The sequence below is a fragment of the Crinia signifera genome, chromosome 1 (assembly GCF_055691185.1).
Source record: "Crinia signifera chromosome 1, ASM5569118v1, whole genome shotgun sequence".
NCBI lineage: Eukaryota > Metazoa > Chordata > Amphibia > Anura > Myobatrachidae > Crinia > Crinia signifera.
In genome coordinates, this window is record NC_139217.1 from 453,568,408 (window position 1) to 453,588,361 (window position 19,954).

Here is a 19,954-nt window from a genome sequence, read left to right on the forward strand (position 1 = left end):
CATGAGGTGGCATGAGTAAGCATCGGAAACTAGGATTTTTTGATGAGGAAATATTATTATTAGCATTTTTAGCAGTTTCTTATATAGCGCACACAGATTCCGCAGCGCTTTACAGAGAATAGTTGAACATTCACATCAGTCCCTGGCCCAGTGGAGCTTACAATCTATGTTCCCTACCACATGTACATGCACACATAGACATTCTAGGGTTAATTTTTTTTGGGAGCCAATTAACCTACCAGTATATTTTGGATTGTGGGAGGAAACCGGAGTACCCGGAGGAAACCCATGCAAGTACGGGGAGAACATACAAACTCCGCACAGTTAGGGCCATGGTGGGTATTGAACCCATGACCTCAGTGCTGTGAGGCAGTAATGGTAACCATTACACGGTCCGTACTGCCCAAGTATGGAAATATTGAAAATGGATGTGTAGAGATGGTAGAATGGGGCAGATGTATTACGCCTTAAAAATAAATAAACTAGATATAATCGGTTCAGATTTCACTGAATCCGAACCACTCCAAACATAGCCGGCCAGAGTGCCCGCGAGTTTCTGGCTTTGTTCGGAAGAACAAGCGAGGCTGAACGTTTGAAGCTTGCGTCGGATTCTCGTAAGACGCCAAGTCTATAAAAGCTCGGTATCCCCAAAATTTGGCACCATTTCTACAGTCACGCTTCCTGCTGCGCACAGCTCTGCTGTTCACGGCGGTGGCGGTCTTCTGGGGCATTGTGCACTGGGCTGTTTTACACTTTAATGGGGGGTGTTGTGCAGACTGCAGAGGGGTGTTGTGCGGTGCAGAGTAGACAGAGGGGTGTTGTGTGCAGTGCATGGCTGCAGACTGCAAAGGGGTTTGGCACTGGGGTGTTTAACTTAAACTTGAACTTTTACTTGTTGTCATCAATCAATCACTCAGTCATCATTACAATTACATTAGTGTGCAGAGGGGTGTTGTGCACACTGCAGAGGGGTGCTGTGCAGTGAAGACAGAGGGGTGCTGTGCAGTGCAGACAGAGGGGTGTTGTCAACTTGTGCAGTGCAGACTATACACCATATACAGTATACTGTCAGAAGAAGTAGAACAAATTCATTGTGTGATTATTCTGCCTCCACGGTCCACGCAGTGTTTTCCAAGGGCCGTCCATAAAAAAAAAAAAAATACAATATAAAAATAAATGTTGCTGTTGTTTATTTTTTTGCTGTATACTGCACCCCAATAGTATACACCACAAGTTCCCTGTGTGATTGTTCTGCGTCCAAGCAGCGTTATACAAGCGGCACATTAAAAACCAATTAAATGTAAAAAATCCTAATAAATTTTTCTCGTTTTTAATTATTCATTCTTTGTGTGTAGTGCACCCATAGTATATATACTGTCAGAAGGTGGGTGTGTGATGATTCTGCATCCAAGCAGCGTTGTCCAAGCTGCGCATTAAAACAAATTAAATTTAAAAAATCTTAATTAATTTTTCTCGTTAGCACAGTTATCCAGCTACCTCGGTGCAACATTTTGCTCTAAAAACAATATTGTGAGGTGTTAAGTGGTCAAAATTGTTTTGAGGGCTGGAAATTAATGTTATTGAGGTTAATATTGCTCTAGGGACAAACAAAATGCAAAAATTACGCGATTTGGTCTTTTTTCACAATTTAAAAACAAAATCCAAATCCAAAGATTTTCACCGCCGCTCGACAAAGCCAAATCCAAATCTCGGCGACGAATTCAAATCCAAATCTAAATCTTTGGCCCCGGCGCTCATCCCTAAAAAACTGCGATGATAAAGAGAGAAATATATGTTGACTTTAGATGCATGGTCTCTGGGAGTGACATCCTTGACACAGGTGGAAGGGGTCAGAGTTCCTACCAACGGTCATTACATGTCAATGGGATGACATCATTCTTACCAGGATGAAGGATGTGTCGGGGGAAATGTAGTAATAAATACGAATAAGGCCAATGCTGGATACGACCGACATTGGCTGTATTTTCCAGAAAATATGACTCATAAATAGGACAGGCTGTTGAGCCCAGGCAGGGACCCTGGAGGAATGGGGACCCCCTCAATGAAGGGGTCCCTCTCTCCAGAACCCAGGGTGGTTGGCAACGGGCTGGTGGATTTAGTGTAAAAGGGATAATAAAACTATTGTGGTATGTTGTGGAACTACAAGTCCCAGCAAGCCTGCACCGCATGCAGGAACTTGGAGAACCACAAGTCGCAGAATGTGGGGCGTTAATGGGCCCGCTGGGTCTTGTAGTTCTACAACATAATAAATAGTTAAATAAAACACACACATAAGAAAAGTTAAAGTTTATTACAAGGTACAATCATTCATAATACACATACCTATTGGTCCACCACTGGCCTGTCCCCTTCTCCAGTAGAATTCATGTGTGTGTACCTGTGGAAGGAAATTATACTTGCCGACCCCTCCGGCGAGGGATCAGTCTGCTTTGTTCCATGTAGGCATCCCAGACAGGTAAAATAAAAAAAGACAGTACACGAAGCCAGCGTAATGGGAGTAGCGGAATAAGCCAATCAGAAGCCGAGTTTTGGCAAAACTCGGCACCTGATTGGCTGGTGTGCAGACAATCACACAGTTCGGTTGGGGGGAGGGGAGAATGTTAACAAACCTCTGCTACTCCCGGTCTGCTGGCTTCGCATACTGTTTTTTTATTTTACCTGTCCGTGATGCCTACACGGAACAAAGCGGACTGATCCATCGCCGGAGGAGTCGGTAATACTGTATCTAAGCTCCATACTGTGTAATGCGGGTGTGGTATAGCTCACAGACAATGTCTAGTCAGACATTCAATAGTTAGACACCAAAAGTTAGACATGCATTAGTTAGACATTGACAAAAGTTAGACATGCATTAGTAGACATTGACAAAAGTTAGACATGCATTAGTCAGACATTGACAAAATTTACAACACAAGTAAAATGTTGACATTAAAATTCAATATGTGTGGTCAACAGTAAAAAGGTCGACAGGTCCAAAGGTCGACAGTGAAAAAGGTTGACAGGGTCCAAAGGTCAACAGGCAATAGGTCGACAGGGTCAATAGGTCGACAGCCAAAATGTTGACATCGTCAAAAGGTCAACATGGAAAAGATCAACGTGAGTTTTTCTGTTTTTTATGTGTATGTCAACATGGACACTGTCTAAGTGTACCGCTGCGCTCGCCATGCTTTGGGCTCGGTCCCTCGCTGCACTCAGCACACTGTTATATTCTCCCTTCAGGTCGTAGTGGATGGTAGGGCATGAAATACCACACGTCGGCTCAACATTTTGTAAAAAAAATACATGTCGACCCTAATTATGTCGAACTTTTCACCATGTTGACCTTTTGGCTTTTGACCTATTGACCCTGTCGAACTTTGGACCCTGTCAACCTTTTCACTGTCGACCATTGGACCCTGACGACCTTTTGATTGTTGACCTTTTGACTCTGTCAACCATTTGACTGTCAACCATTAGTGGTGGACCATATGAATGTAGACCTAGACATTGTAGATCTAATATACCATAACCGCACTAATACGGTGTCCATGAACACATATTGATTTTTTATGTCAACATTTTACTTGTGTTGTTAGTTTTGTCAATGTCTAACTAACGCATGTCTAACTATTGTCAATGTCTAACTAATGCATGTCTAACTTGTCAATGTCTAATTAATGCATGTCTAACTTTTGTCAATGTCTAACTAACGCATGTCTAACTTTTGTCAATGTCTAACTAATGCATGTCTAACTTTTGTCAATGTCTAACTAATGCATGTCTAACTATTGTCAATGTCTATCTAATGCATGTCTAACTTTTTTCAATGTCTAATTAATGCATGTCTAACTTTTGTCAATGTCTAACTTTTGTCAATGTCTAACTAACGCATGTCTAACTTTTGTCAATGTCTAACTAATGCATGTCTAACTATTGTCAATGTCTAACTAATGCATGTCTAACTTTTGTCAATGTCTAACTAATGCATGTCTAACTTTTGTCAATGTCTAACTTTTGTCAATGCTAACTAATGCATGTCTAACTTTTGTCAATGTCTAACTAATGCATGTCTAACTATTGTCAATGTCTATAACTAATGCATGTCTAATTTTTGTCAATGTCTAACTAATGCATGTCTAACTTTTGTCAATGTCTAACTAATGCATGTCTAACTTTTGTCAATGCTAACTAATGCATGTCTAACTTTTGTCAATATCTAACTAATGCATGTCTAACTTTTGTCAATGTCTAACTAATGCATGTCTAACTTTTGTCAATGCTAACTAATGCATGTCAAACTTTTGGTGTCTACCTATTGACTGTGTGACTAGACATTCTCTGTCATCCGTCTGGAACCCGTGTTATAGACCTCAACACTGGCTGCAACTGCTATACATTTTAACTTGCCACGATGTGACTATTCCTTGCTACAGAGAGTGGAAAGCTTTGTTTAAATAATTTGGTGTTTCACCCCTAAGGTGCTATCTAACTTCTGTCCTCTGTATTGCAGGAGAACACCATGCCAGCAGCCTGCCCCCCGAGTATGAAGTGGTTGAACCTGTTATGGTTGACGGAGATGGAAACTTCTTGTCATACAACATAACTCACCATGAACATCTCAAAAGAAGAAAAAGGGACGTCCATTCTGGGAATGTACACTACAGGATTCTACATGGAAATAAGGATTTATATTTCAACCTGACCATTAATGAAGGATTTCTTTCGGATAACTATATACTTGAAAGGCGAACTGGGAATCACAGCGGAGTAAGGATTAGCCCTCGGTCTGCAGCCTTCTGCCACCTTACTGGCACAGTGCACCAAGCTGGAGCAGGAAGTGGGGTGGCTGCTGTGAGCTCCTGCAATGGACTGGTAAGAACCTTTGTTTTTATTATGAAGTCTATGGGGCAGATGTATTGGGTATGGGTTATTGGGTCGCCCAACTTTAGGTGGACATGCATAGAGTCACCCATTGAAGGTCGAAAGGCCTTAGGTCGACACCTTAAATAGGTCCTCTTGGGTAAGGTCAACAGGGTCCGAAGGTCAACACAAGCATTAGGAAGACAACGGGAAGGTCAAAAGATCCACATGAGTTTTTCACGTTTTTTTGTCCCAAATGTCAACATGGACACCATTTAAGTGTACTGCAGCCACTCGCATGGCCTACTGCGCTTGCCATGCTTCGGGCACTTTGCCTTGCGGACACTTTTATTCTCCCACCACCTCGTAGTGGATGGCAGGGCATGAAATACCTTCTGTTGGCACATGTCGGCTCAAAAGAACCTTGAAAAAAATCATTGCAACCTTTTGACTGTCGACCTACCCATTGTCAAACTAATGCTTGTGTCGACCTTCGGACCCTATTGACCTCACCTATGTTGACTTATTTACACTTACAGGTGTATATCTCAGGTCTGTTGACCTTCAATGGTTGACCCAATGCATTTCAACCTTAATAGTGTTGACCTAATGACCCTATACCGATGTATTAAGCCTTTAAAAAAGATAAATGCAAGTGTGATAAAGAGTGATAAACATCCAGCCAATGGGCTCCTAACTGTCAGGCTGTGTCACCCTCGCAGTTATCTCTTTTTAAGACTTAATACAGATGGAGCCCTCCTCATTTAGCCTGTTCATTGGATTAAGTGAGTAATAGGATTACTATGCTAATCCCCTACTGTATTGTTCTATGTATTGTATTGCAGCTGAGAACAATAGGATAGTCATGGCTAGCCATGGTGAGCCATGACCTAAGGAACAAAGTTGACAGGGGCTTCAAATGTACATCTGCCCCTATAATAGAAAGTTACCTGAGATGTTTCCTAGGGTGTGGTATAACACACCGACACTCGGGATTCCGACAGTCATTATTCCGATGTCGGAATCCCAACTGCGGGATCGCTGCGCTCTCCACTTATTTTATTCTCCCTCTATGGGGGTCGTGGACCCCCACGAGGGAGCAGTCGGGATTCCGACGTCGGAGTAATGACTGTTGGAATCCCGACTGTCAGGGAGCCGCCCAGCACCCATTTCCTAAAGGTATACAATCATGTACACTGTATCTTTATGTTCTATAAAATATATCAAGAATCTAATATGAATCTTAGTAGATTGTGTGTATAATCATTTTCACAAAAAGAAAAAAAAAACTTTTTTGTACGGTGGTTTTATTGATGGAATATTTTGTGTTTGAAATTTTTTGGTTGTTTATTTGACTTTTTCAGCTCTTCCTCCAAACTTTTTGGTTTCTTGTCTATTCAAAATTCTATATCTTGCAATACACCAAAACAACCAATAAGAAGTTAACGTTACTTTATTTGTCATATACACTATATATAGGGCTGGATGTAATGCCAGCTGTGTTCGGCGGCAGTGCGGGATGCCGGCCGAACTTGAACGTTATTTAAAGGGGCAATCACTTACAAAATACGGTTTTACCTTGTAAGTGATTGCCGGCATCCCGCACTACAGCGGAAATCGGTTGGCATTACATCCCACCCATAATATATAATATAATAATATCTATAATAAAGCTACACCATTAACACTTGGTTGATGATGATGATAGAAAACATCTTTTCCAAGATTACTGTTAGTGGATTAAGATATTATGGGCAAATGAGGGGGGGGGGGGGGGGGTTTCTAGTTGCCCAGAAATCACCCTTTACCAGCCAGCAAATTGAATCATACCACAATAGTAGTAGTATATAGTAAAATTTTATAATTTTTGCATATCAATTGGTCGACAGTGTCTAGGTCATAGGTCATAGATAATAGGTCAACCTCTATTGGTCGACATGCAAAATGTCGACAGCTCGAAAAAGTCGCCATTAAGGTGACATAGTAAAACGCATGACAAAACATTTGGAACCCCCTTCTAGAAATCTTGTTTTTGACCCTGATTCCGGTGACCAAGCAGGCTATAATGTATGGATATCATCAGTGTCAGGATCGTAAAACCAGTAGACGACCACAAGTGCCCCGTTGATTGCAATCTCAAAATGACGCTGCTCCTGTTAGGAGACACATGTTGATGCATGGGATGCAGATGATCATTAAGTAACCAATAGCATTTGACCTTTTCACCTCGTCAATGACAGCACCCAATCCATGCCAAGAAAATGTATGTGCCTTTAAATGTTTCTGTCCTGACAGTTGGACATTGTGCACTGGTGTGTAACAGCGATGCTGCAGCTGGAGTTTTCTGTATGGCTTACAATATTTAGAGAAACAGCTGTCCCCCTTTTTTTTTCTCCCCGCACAGAAAAGAATATCCCAGCTATAAAATTGCCAGACATGGTCTGCTCACAGTAAATGGACCAACATTACCAGCTGCCTGTTTTGGACACTGGTCCTCTGTTTGCATAAGCATATTTAGCATTGCTTTGTAACGCTCGCTACTTTGTGAGAGAAAGGGGCCAGCCCTGGAGACAATGAGACGACTGATCTGTGCCTCCGGTATTCTCAGCAGTTTTACATTTTCTCATTTCGGCGGCGTATCCTTGCAAAACACAGTGTTTTGTCCGGCTGCAAGAAACAAAAGGCTAATATCTATATTTAAATGTGCATTCTAGAATGTAGGCAGCCAAGCAGAACAATGGTACCTGCGTCGGCACTGCTTGAAGTGAGATATTGAGCAAAACAAACGGAGTGCAAACATTTAGCAGTCAACAGGCGCGTACATTTTTCCGTTGCATATGTTTTAACCCTTAAAAATATCCGCTAGAAATGTCAGCGTCGCTTATTTCTTTTAATATCAATAAATACAAAATACAGCCAAGTCAATTCATTAGTTAAATATTGCACCCAAAATGTAAATTTGAACGCCTATTTTGAGGATCTCTCACAGCAACATTGGCAAAAAGGGTATTAAGAAGGTTTGCTTTGCAATTTTCACACCTATTTTGGCAAATTTCCCTGCCGCTCAAAGGGTTAATTAAAATCCTAGTTCCTCATTAGATCCGTGTACAAACATGGTGCTGGTGTGAGTTGAGTTATTACATGGTGCACTTCTGAGTTGGACAATTACTTGGTGCACTTCTGAGTTGGAGAATTACTTGATGCACTCGTGAGTTGGACAATTACTTGGTGCACTCGTGAGTTGGACAATTACTTGGTGCCCTCGTGAGTTGGACAATTACTTGGTGCACTCATGAGTTGGACAATTACTTGGTGCACTCTAGAGTTGGACAATTACTTGGTGCACTCGTGAGTTGGACAATTACTTGGTGCACTCGTGAGTTGGACAATTACTTGGTGCACTCATGAGTTGGACAATTACTTGGTGTACTCATGAGTTGGACAATTACTTGGTGTACTCCTGATTTGGAGAATTACTTGGTGCACTCGTGAGTTGGACAATTACTTGGTGCACTCGTGAGGTGTACAATTACTTGGTGCACTCGTGAGTTGGACGAACAGGGCTGTCTGTAGAGGGGGACTTTCGGGACTCCAGTCCCGGGCCCAAGCAGAAAGGGGCCCAGTACTGGAGTGTATCAAGTATTATTTGTCATAAATAAAGTACATATTTCCCTTGAAGAGCTTGTGAGCTGTAATTTAGGCCAATGATCACTTGTTATTATTAATAAGAATATATTTTCTTCTTGATAAAAAGGTTGTAGATTGCAATAGAAAAATAGCTTACATTATTTAATAACAAAGTGTCACTGTAACGCTACTGTAGAAGAGATGAAACTGTATCCTGGCATCACCCTTCCATTTCATTTCTTTAAAGGGACTTCTTCACGGGTATTTGTCTTGAAAGTTTGATATACCAAAAATATATCTAAATAATATGGATGTTGTAACATTTCACAAATCATAAGCTGCCAAATGAACAATTAGATATACTTGTTCAAAATCAAATAAAGTCACAGTGGATTACCAAATGCCCATTGATCACACCAATACGATCATGCATCTACAAAGCCGGTCCCTGGAGTACATCTTTGTACCCTAATGTGCAAGGACTGAGACACTGACTGCAGCTTTCACAGGCAATTATACACCAATCAGATTAGATGCTCCATCATTGGCAGTCCTGCGGCAAGTGCAGTTTCTCTATCTGTATATGGTCTTCCATGCTACGTGAGTGATTGATTGTCTCTGAGACACTCCCATTAACCACCCATACAGGGGTAATGGGGGGGGGGGGGGTCAAGGGCCATGGTGCATCCTTGTTAACAATGTGCTCCGTCATCTGTACACATAGGACAATGGAGGACATTGTTAACGGCCCCTGGGAGCGCAGATCATTGATGATATTGAGCGTAAACACTGTAGGGTTTATTAATTAAGGTGGGAGTTCTATTGAAGATAGTTGCTATGGGAAACATCCCATCTTCAATAGAACTCCCACCCAGGGGCACCGATAGGTCGACCAGGCCTTGGTAAAATGGGGGGGGGGGCTTTGACACCAAGCAGGGTCTTTGGGAGGCTTGTGCTGAGCTGGGGAGAGAGGCTGTGCTGCGGCGGCAGCCTATCATCTCTCTCCCCACTGCCCGGCACCCTGCAATGGGGGAGCGGTACCTGGCCCATCCAGCAGACGCAAGCCTGGGTAAAAAGTACCCGTTCCACACTCTTGAAGCCGCAGCTCCCACCTTAGTAAATAAACCCCTAAGTCAGGGGTTCTCAAACTTAGTCATGAAAACCCCACACAGTTCACTTTATCCAGGTCACCCGGCAGGGGCACAGGTGCACTCATTACTCGCTGACACAGTTTAAAAGATCCACTGGTGGAGCTAATTATTTCACTTGTGATTCTGTGAGGAGACCTGGAAAACATGCACCGTGCGGGGGTCCTGAGGACCGAGTTTGAGAACCTGTGCCCTCAGTGATATTATAAATGATAGCAAAATTAGCAATATTGTTTAAAATATCCCTTAGTGTGTATGGGGCTCTACTCTCCCGGATCCTGCAAGAAATCTCACTGTCATTACAAAGACTGTTCAGTGTCGTTACTAATATTTTCCTGTGTAATAAATCAGAAGTGATATAAAGTGCATTGTGTTTAGATTTGTGTTCTGTAGTTAAACAAAACCAATTATGAAGACTATTGCATTACCAGTAAATCTGTTAGATGAAGTGTACATGGAGTCTGGTGGAGCTGGGGTTAGAGGTGGCTGCACAGTTATTGTTATGTAAGAAAAATAAACCGATATATTTGAGTTTTAATTCCATCTGTTATGGGAAGGTGGAGAATAGTTGTTATATAATGTGATTAATATCGTCACGTGACCTCAGACTACAGCATTGTCACGCTAAAGGTCATCTTTCTAATGACAGTGTTAGGCCACTGGTGCAGTGTGCATGCTATGCCCACACACTGTGATTCCCCGAGCCAGTTCAGCTGTTGTTTTGTTACTCATATAGTTATATTTTATGTTTGCGTATAAACAGCAATATATACAGTGTCTAAACCAACAATGGGGGAGAGTGGGAAGGGCAACATAAATAATTCAAGGGTAGGGGGAGTGGGGGTGGATTGGGGGGGGGGACTTGATGGTACAATTATATTGTGATCTTTAGTATAACGTATCTACATATTATATAGAATATGTGGGTGGGATGCACTAAGCTTCAAAAGTGATCAAATGGAAATTGATAAAAAGCCAGCCAATCAGCTTCTACCTCCCATGTCACAGATTGTGTTTGAAAAATGTCAGGCAAGAGCTGATTGGCTGGCTGTTTAGCGCTGAAGCTGCCTGAGTTCAGCGATTGAACTCAGAAGCTCTAAGCAGTGGCAATCCCGAGAATTTTCCAGGCTTGCCAGAATTCTCGGGATTGCCACTGAAGGGGTTAATGCAGAGCAAGAACTACCATTGGTGCAGCAGGTGCCTTGCACCGGGGCCCCTGAGGTCTAAGGGGCCCACTGCTGCCACCACTGCTGTGTGGCAAGTTGTTAACTTGGGTTGGAGTGGAGGAGGATGGGGGGGGGGGGGGGGTGTCCCAAATTATATTTTTGCACCTGGGCCAACCTCTCACACGTTCCGCTACTGTTCTAATGCATTATCTATCTTATTACTTCTGAGCTGTAAAAAATAAACTCCGACCAGTATATTCTCAACCATGGTTTATGTTTTAAGTAATTGCTATACTGTTACAGCTAGTACGGGCTGGAAAACTCCAGATGTGATTGATATGCTGTGATTACATTAGATATCATTACCGATAGTGCATCCAATTTCCAGTACTGTTTCGGCATTGTCCATCTGAGAGGCCGTTCCGACCTGAGTCCAAGCCGCAGTCATTATGGATTGTTGTATGATTTCTGGCTTATTACGGAATCCTGCACCCTTTACTGTGAATGAACCTAACAGTACGGTCTCCGTCTCAGTTTCTATACACAGTGTCTAGGATTTATCTTGGTTGTTCGACAAATAACATAGGGTCTGATTCGGACCTGTCTGCTAGAATGATTTTTCCACTGTTCGCTAAGTAAAGTCAGCCTGGACTGACAACTCCCGAATTTGGGGTGGTGCTAACGTCTTGTGATGTAGGCCGCCGGCGCCATGCAGGGCTGGATGGTCTTCTATGTCCGTCCCTTGATCCCCCCCAGTGAGAGAAAGCCCAGTCTAGTGTGAAACTCACGAAAGGCATTCGCTCCGGAGATTTGCTTATGCGCATATTCTCGCACACACAAACCCCGACAATCAGGGACACGGCCAAATTGTTTATGAAGGTAATGACATTTTTGTAGCACGCTATTATTTAGGAATTCATGACAAATGGAGATATTATTGTGACTATGTTGACATGATAAATGCTGATATTATGATTGTTTACGTGTTATACTCATTCTGTTTACTAGTGATGAGTAGAGTGTGAGGTTGGAGGCACAGGTGGTAAGTAGTGAGGCGCATCACTGGGTGATGGAAACCTTCAGCTAGGTCATGGTAGTAATAAGGGAATATGTCTAAGAAATGATATCCAAGTATATATAAAAACAGATATATGATGACATATATCCAAGAAAATCTTTTTTACTGTGATGGCAATAGCCGACGTACAGGGTAAGTATCAGCGTCAGTACAAGAAGTGTTGTGCTCCATTGCCAAAAGGGTTTCTGCTGCCCCCTTCCCCTCATACATAATTATAATTACAGTTGCTATAACCATGATAGAAATCTTCAAATATATCAAGGGTTTTACCATAGTACAGGAGGGATATTTTCTTCAAAGGAAAAGAAGTAATAGAACACGAGGACATGCACTGACACTGGAGGGAGGTAGGTTCAGGGGAAATGTTAGAAAGAATTACTTCACAGAAAGGGTAGTGGATAAGTGGAATAACCTCCCATCAGAGGTGGTAGACGCTCAGACAGTAGAACAATTTAAACATGCTTGGGATAGGCATATTGATATCCTTACAAAGAAATAAGGGTTAAAAAGAATTGAGATTACCTGAAGGGTAAAAAAAGGGGCAGACTAGATGGGCCAAATGGTTCTTATCTGCCATCAAATTCTATGTTTCTATGTTACTAACCATGTGGTCTTATAATTACCCTTCTCTGCAAGACTAGGACAGGGATCTTTTTTTTCTTTTACCCCAAAATATATTTAGATACACCAACGTTACCCACTTGATTCGTGATGCTTATTATACATATGCCACACACATATGTTTTTATGTTCATTGCCAAGGGGGTGGCAGTCTGACAGCCAGCAGACCGGTGCAAGACAGCCAGGCAGCTTACTGCTCGGCTGTCACACTGTTTCAGTGCTGCCACTGCAGACAGTAAGGGGAAATGGACGGTCACAATGCCGACACAGCACACTTGTCCATTACCTCTAGGAATTTAATTTTAATTTTTTACCCAATTTGGGGTAATTTACTTCTGTTCCTTGAGCAATGATTTAGCTATTGATGGTGCTGGCGGTACATGCAGCTGGTGACCGGACTGATCATAGACTGGCTCATATGGTGGACCACTAATGGTTGACAGTCAAAAGGTCCACAGGGTCAAAAGGTCGACTTGGAAAGGTCGACATGAAAAAGGTAGACATGCGTTTTTTTATACAAAATTTTCAGCCGACATGTGCCGACAGGGGGTATTTCATGCCCTACCATCCACTAGGGCGTGGAGGAAGAACATAATAGTGTGCCGAGCTCAGCGAGACACCGAGCCCGAAGCATGGCGAGCGCAGTGAGGGGACGCGGTACACTTAGACAGTGTCCATGTCGACCTATGTCGACATAGACACCCAAAAACATTAAAAACGCACGTTGACTTTTTTCCATGTCGACAGACCTTTTGACCATGATGACCTTTTACCTGTCGACCATGTTTATACCATAACCCATGCAGCTCCATTGGGATACCGGAAGGGCGGCATTTATCTCTGGGATCGCTATATATACAGGGCCGGTGTAAGGCTTCACAGCACCCTAGGCAAAACTTACATTTACTCCCCCATACTGCCACCAATAACCCAAGGCAAGCTTGACAAACATTCTGGAATGGCAGGGAGGCTCCCAAAAAATTGGGTGGTCCTCCCAGACCCACCTCGGGAAGGTGGGCAAGTCCCCTGTTTTCCATGGATGCACCATTTTGCGACCCACAACAGAGTACAAGAAGGGGGCAGCAAAGTAGGGAAGTATGCCTCAAGGGAAAGTATGGAGGTGAGGTCTTAGAGGTTCCACAGCCGCCACCTGCATTAAGTACAAGGATCCTCATAGACAGCCTTTATTTTTGATTTACAGACTCAGTGGCGCCCCCCAGAGCCTGGAGCCCTAGGCAGCTGCCTAAAGCTGCCTAATGGTAGAGCCGGCCCTTGCTATATATAAAATGCTTAGTACATATACAGTACAGCTGAGTGTGCAGTCTACCCGAATACAAACGGTCTGGGAACGTTCAGTCTTCTGCAACTAGAAAACTGAGATATTGGACTTTAATCTGATTGACTCACAAGGCTGAGAAATTTGCAGCCTTGCAAGTCCATCAGGCAGCACCTGCAGTGCCAGACGCCCCCCCCCCCCCCCCCCCCCCTCACCCGCACACCTGCAAATGGATGATTTACATATCCATTCGCAGGCGGGGAGAAATCATTCGATGGTCACCGATTATGAAATGATTTCTATAGCACTCGCAGCTCAGAGACACCTATATGGTGTCTCTAAACTGCGGGCACCCTGTGCGAGGACGTCAGCTGCCCGCCCCCCGCACCGGCTTCACGGCCTCATTAGCCTGAGAATGCCGGGCGTTCCCATATGGTAATGGGGCTGCCCGGCGCCCCACGCCCTTCTCCACCCCCCCGCCCACTGTGTAGGGTGCATGGATGCACAGACGCATGCCATCGGTCCGAATCGATTAGAATAAGGTCCATTAACTGTAATACAGAACAGAAGGAACAGGTCTCATACATGTTGTTCTGATCAGAGCCTTGAGAAATGTTTTACCCGACTGTAAAGAACGGCCAATCAGCTCCTAACTGCAATCTTACAGACTGTGTTTGAAAAATGACAGGAGCTGGTTGGTTGGTAGTTTATCACTCTCCACTTTATCACTTCTCGAGGCTCAGTACATCTGGTCCATAAAGTTACTGATTTAGTTCTAGGTAACTTTGGTTTACTCTGGAGACTTCTGGTAATTGAGAATCGGGCAATTTCAGATGGTAAAACGGAATACAGTAACGGTCTCTCTCCCCTTTGGCTACAATATGGGGGGGGTGGGGGGTGGCGGGCTGGCCTATTAGCATATGGCATTACACCCAGCATTTCATGGGTATTCTGATGAGAATGCTGGAATAGATACAGTTTAACTCTAATTAGTGTTACAGATTATATAAATATGGAGACAGAATTGATGTGTTGGCTTGTGTGTAAAGGCCCCCATACACTAGCCGATTTTGGTCAGATTTCGGCCAGATCAGTCGGATCTGGCCGAAATCGGACCAAAATCGGCTAGTTTTGATGTCCCCTCAGATCCGATGCGCGGTCCCGTGCGCATCGGATCTGCGTCGGGTGGTCGAACCTGCTGCACGTTCGACCACCCGACTTGGGACCTAGTGGGGCGGCGCGGCGGTGGAGGGAGCAGGGGGGGCTGGGGACGCTGCGGGGGACACAGGCGGCATAGAGCCGGGCAGGTGGAGCCGGGAGCTATCAGCACTGAATAAAAAAAAAAGCCCATACAATGAATGGGCGGCCTGTGATTGGCTGAGCGCTCTCTCAGCCAGTCAGCAATTGGCTGAGAGAGCGCTCAGCCAATCACAGGCTGCCCATTCATTGTATAGGCTTTTTTTTCTAGCACTGACAGCTCCTGGCTCCCTCTGCCCGGCTCTATGCCGCCTGTGTCCCCCGCAGCCAGTGGCAAACGCAGGATTTTCAGAAGGGGGTTTCCAGAGGGGCGGAGCAAAGCACGGAGATGGACACTTAGGTGACCCAGTATATGCCGGGTCAGTTAAAGTATTATAGATAGACCAAATGTATATAAATAATAATAATTAAAAAAAAAAAAAAAATATATATATATATATATATATATATATATATATATATATATATATATATATATACACCTGGATCAGTAATTTCCACTAATTGCCCCTTTACTGCACAGATGGTGGGAGATGAGGTGGGAGAAGAGGGCATTGGGCTGAATGAAGGGGCCCTGATACATAACTTCCAGGGTGGTAGAGGATGTTAAATATGCAGAGGAGGGGTGTATAGTGGAGTGGGCTTATTATTCATAATTGTCTGGTGGAAGGATACCAGTCTTGCTTGACTGCAGATATCTCCAGTTCCCGGAAATAGATTTCTTAGATTTTAATGGAATTAAAAACTAGAGAATCCCACCTACCAAATGGTACTGGGGACTAGGGGATCAGAGTTCAGGAGGCAGAGCAATCTGCCAATGAGAATATAAAACTACATACCAGGTGTGTGGAGCTGGAGCAGTAACCAGCTGCTGAAAGGCTGATATCTGTGGTTCTGGGAACAGTAGAGACAAGCTACTAGTGTCCATCAAAGGGGGAGAGTCCCAGCTTTTGGAATGTACCCCCACAAAAACTCTAAGTCAGACAGAACCTGAAATATCTGACTGGGAAGAGCAATTAACAGGCTTGGATGGGGACCACTGCTTTGTAGTCAGATATCTCCGGTTCCCAAGGGCCAATTTTTAAAATTATTGTACCCATGGAAAGAGGGTACCCTCAGCTTTCAGCCTAGGACCCTTAGACTCCTGGGGGGGTTTCTGGGTACTCAGAAACCCCCCCTGCGTGCGCTACTGGCAGCGTCCCCAGCCCCCCCTGCTCCCACCAGCAGCCCTGCTCTGTAGCCCCCCCCCCCCCCCCCTGCTCCCCGGGTTTTTTACATGTGATAAATCGAGACGATTTATCACATGTAAAAAATGGCACATCAAGTGCCAATCTAATCAAGCTCCCCCGGGGAGCAGCCGGGGAAGCTCAGGGGGAAGTCGGGGGCGACTTGTCCTAAGGACAAGTCGCCCTAGTGTATGGGGGCCTTTACACAATTTACCCAGTACAATACTCTTTTATTGCCCAGTATCCTGGGCTCCCTACAGTAGCTATGGCAAATGTTGGTGGTTATGACGCTCTAGTGTCCTGATCTTCTTTCTCTGGACTTAAGAGCATACACTCCTCAGCAGCGCCTCCTCTGATCTTGCAGTTTTACTTGGCAATTTACTGTATGTACATTAGAGAAGAGAGGGAAATCCTCTAACGGTATCTGGACAATCCTGGAAACTACATCTGACATGTACACAGCGAGAGCACTAACCCGAATGGGCTGAAGGCTGTATTCTGCAGTACTGTAGGTCAAGCTGTCCCCCCAAGCGGTAACGCTGCGACTATAAAGTCATTTCATAACGACTTAGGAAATAGAAGTAGGTGATGTTTGAACTGTTACAGACTGTCTGCGGGATACCTTCTGGTCATACTCTACGTTGCCGTGGCAATAACAGTAACGGCAAATTTATTGTCAGTTGCAGCCTTTGTAGCACCTGAGATGAACAAATAATTATTATTCAAAATAAAACAGCAACTTATGAAAAAACAAATAATGACATTAATTCATGACAACATGAAAGGAATAGTGAATGGGGGTGGAGTGGGGCTGCGTGATCTTACATTCTCTCCCATTACTGTGTTCTAGGAAGTAGATCAGTGGGATAGGTGTTATTGCTTTTTAATAAATACTCAAGCTAATGTGTGTCATTTCAAAGCAGAAAGTTTAATTAAAAAGTTCCTTGAATGTTGCACCAACGCTTGAGCTAACATTATATTCCTTCATACTTGAAAATCCCAGTGTGAGAATGACATCCCTGATGTATGCAGAAAAGCCATGTGTCAAGTAACTATGATTTATATACTGTATATAAAGTATCCAGCAGTCCTGTACAATGGATATAGGGTCTGATTCAGTTGAGTGATTATCAGCAATCTGAATGTGCCTACACACTATAAAAGGTGCACACACACTGGCCGTGCAATTGAACGGCCAATATATCGATGTACCATCGGCCAGTGTGTATAAGCAATATGTCTGTGAAAGGCGTCATTCAGATATATTGAGTTATATCAGCCGATGCCCAATATATCTAAAGTTATATTGACTCATCGTGCTTTGTGTATGGGCGATCTGCCTACTACCCATACAGCCGCAGTGGGAGTAACTGGTGATTGACAGTTCAGTGGTCGGGTCACATGCAAAAACGTTTGTGATGTCAGTCCTGACACATCAGGACAGATCGATTGATCTACGGATCTACTAGTGTGTACCCAGTTTAAGATATTCTTTCCAATCTGATTGGTTGGAATGAAAATCTGGCCATTTCTGGGAGCAAATGGCAATTGACTGTTTGTTCCTAAACATGGGAAACAGGCAAAAATTATAATTCTGGAAAATTGGTCTTTTTTTTATTAGAAAATATTTTTATTAAACAGCACAAATAAAGCAACATAAAAGAAAATATGTTATGCAGAATTATACATGTGACTCAATGCCAGAAAATACAGTATAATAGAAAAGATAAAGTGCACCCTGGTGAATTCCACACAAAATAATATAAGGCTTACTCAATTTGAATAGTTCTGTAGAATATATAAAATAAATGAAAACATAGTGCAAATTGAGATTGTGGATGCTTTTATTTAATGCAACCAGTGGCGGGTTTTTACCTATGGGCTGCAGCCCCCCCCCAAGTAAAATCCGCCACTGTCTCTGCATAAAGTGAAGCCAGATGCAGTCTGTGAGACTGCTCTGGCTTCACTGTGACTGGCAGTGACTTCCTATTGGAAGTCTGACCTGCCAGTCACTCAAGGCATCCCATCGGGAGGTGTTCCCTCCCTCCGGGATGCCTCTCTCTGCGCAAATGTGCAGCAGCCACCAAAACAGGTTTTGCGCATTCACAGTATTGCGGACCATACTGTGCATGCGCCGGAACCCGGGAACCCGATCAAGCCTCCCCCGGGCTGCTGCAAAGGCAGCCCACAAAGGCTTGGGCCAGCGCATGCGCAGTATGTATGAAGGAACTGTGCATGCGCTGGCCCCGTGCCGGTGACAGGGGTGCTCGCCTGCGCGGACTTCCAGGGACAGCGGCGGAGGCTGGGGATGGCAGTGGCAATAAAGGGGGCGGGGGCTGCATTGCGGCAGCCCCATCCTTTATAATGGTAAGACCCGCCACTGAATGCAACACACTTACATAGTTACATAGTAGGTAAGGCTGAAAAAAAGACTTGCGTCCATCTAGTTCAACCTGAGTGAAGGGAGTGAAGTTTAATCAGCATATCAGAAATAGAAGGTGATTCTTCTCCTGAATAGATAAGGATTTCTCCCTTTGTCCCTGGGGAACTTAAAATAGTTGGTCATGGTGCAATACCGTTTTGCTTTCATTTAAGTAATTTATTGGTTACACTCACATTTTTGATGAATAAAATGGCATATCACCCTCAAAAAGGTATAGAGTAGTCCTGGTGGGGTATTGGAAGAGAGTCCCAGTCAGATGGTAAGGTGCATAAACCGGCCAGCGGTGTAGGCAATGACAGGCAGTTCTCAGTCCCCGAGTCAGAGGAGGGTCCATTCGGCGGCAGTAGGTTGCTTGAGCAAGCTTTCGGGCTGTAATGCCCTTCCTCAGAAGCATGCTTGCTTCTGAGGAAGGGCATTACAGGGCTCCCCAGGGCCAGATGTCAGCTTCTGCAGGGAAGATGAGCTTCAAAATCGAGGCCCCGGCTCCAGCGCAACGGGAAGGCCGCAACCTGCAGGATCGCCGAATAACGCTCCCTGGCTCTGCAGCACAGTCAGGGGCGAATTTAGGGGTCAGGCCGCCCCTAGGCACAACATGTTGGTGCCCCCCCCCCCCATTTTAATGTAATCATATATGTATATACATTGTTATTTATATATTTCATTAAAATGTAACTGTAGCCCACCTTAATATTTTTTTAAGCACTGTGGACTGCTCACTGCACGGAGGACAAAGAGGGAGGGAGGCACTTATTAGTACAGTGATTAGCACAGTGTCTCCATCAGTCTCTCTCCGGTTCACACACTGTGACTGACTGAGCGCAGGGAGGATCTGCGTGCCACTCAGCTCAGCTGCTGGATACACAGCAGCCAATAGACTGTGTGTGTGTGTGTAGAGTAGCCAATGGGTGGGAGCTGGCAGCAGTGAGCCTGAGCCATTTCCGGACGCGCAGGGGGACCGTCGGACCCAGCCACTAAGCGGTGATGTAATGTGCATGGCAGAGTGGGTGGGCAGTGGCGGGTGATGAGCGGCGCTGCCTCCGACATATAATTCATGTCTGCAGCGGCGGCGCTCGTCACTCGCCGCTGCCCACCTGCTGTGCCATGCTGCTATTTAACAGAATGTCAGCCTGCCTGCCGCCCTTAATTGATGCCGCCCTGAGGCCGGTGCCTCACGGGCCTAGGCACAAATCCGGCCCTGAGCACAGTCCCACCAGTAACAGGGTATGTATCATTAAGTAGCCAGTACTGTAGA

At 44.4% G+C, this 19,954-nt stretch overlaps 1 protein-coding gene across 1 annotated transcript in view; it reads left to right on the forward strand.

The window, feature by feature from the left end:
• ADAMTS12 (ADAM metallopeptidase with thrombospondin type 1 motif 12) overlaps window positions 1–19,954 on the forward strand; it is a 405,749-nt gene that overhangs the window by 13,583 nt on the left and 372,212 nt on the right. Inside the window, exon 2 of the mRNA XM_083151803.1 lies at window positions 4,511–4,872. Coding sequence (XP_083007929.1) covers window positions 4,511–4,872 — 362 coding nt within the window. The remainder of the gene's footprint in view (window positions 1–4,510; window positions 4,873–19,954) is intronic.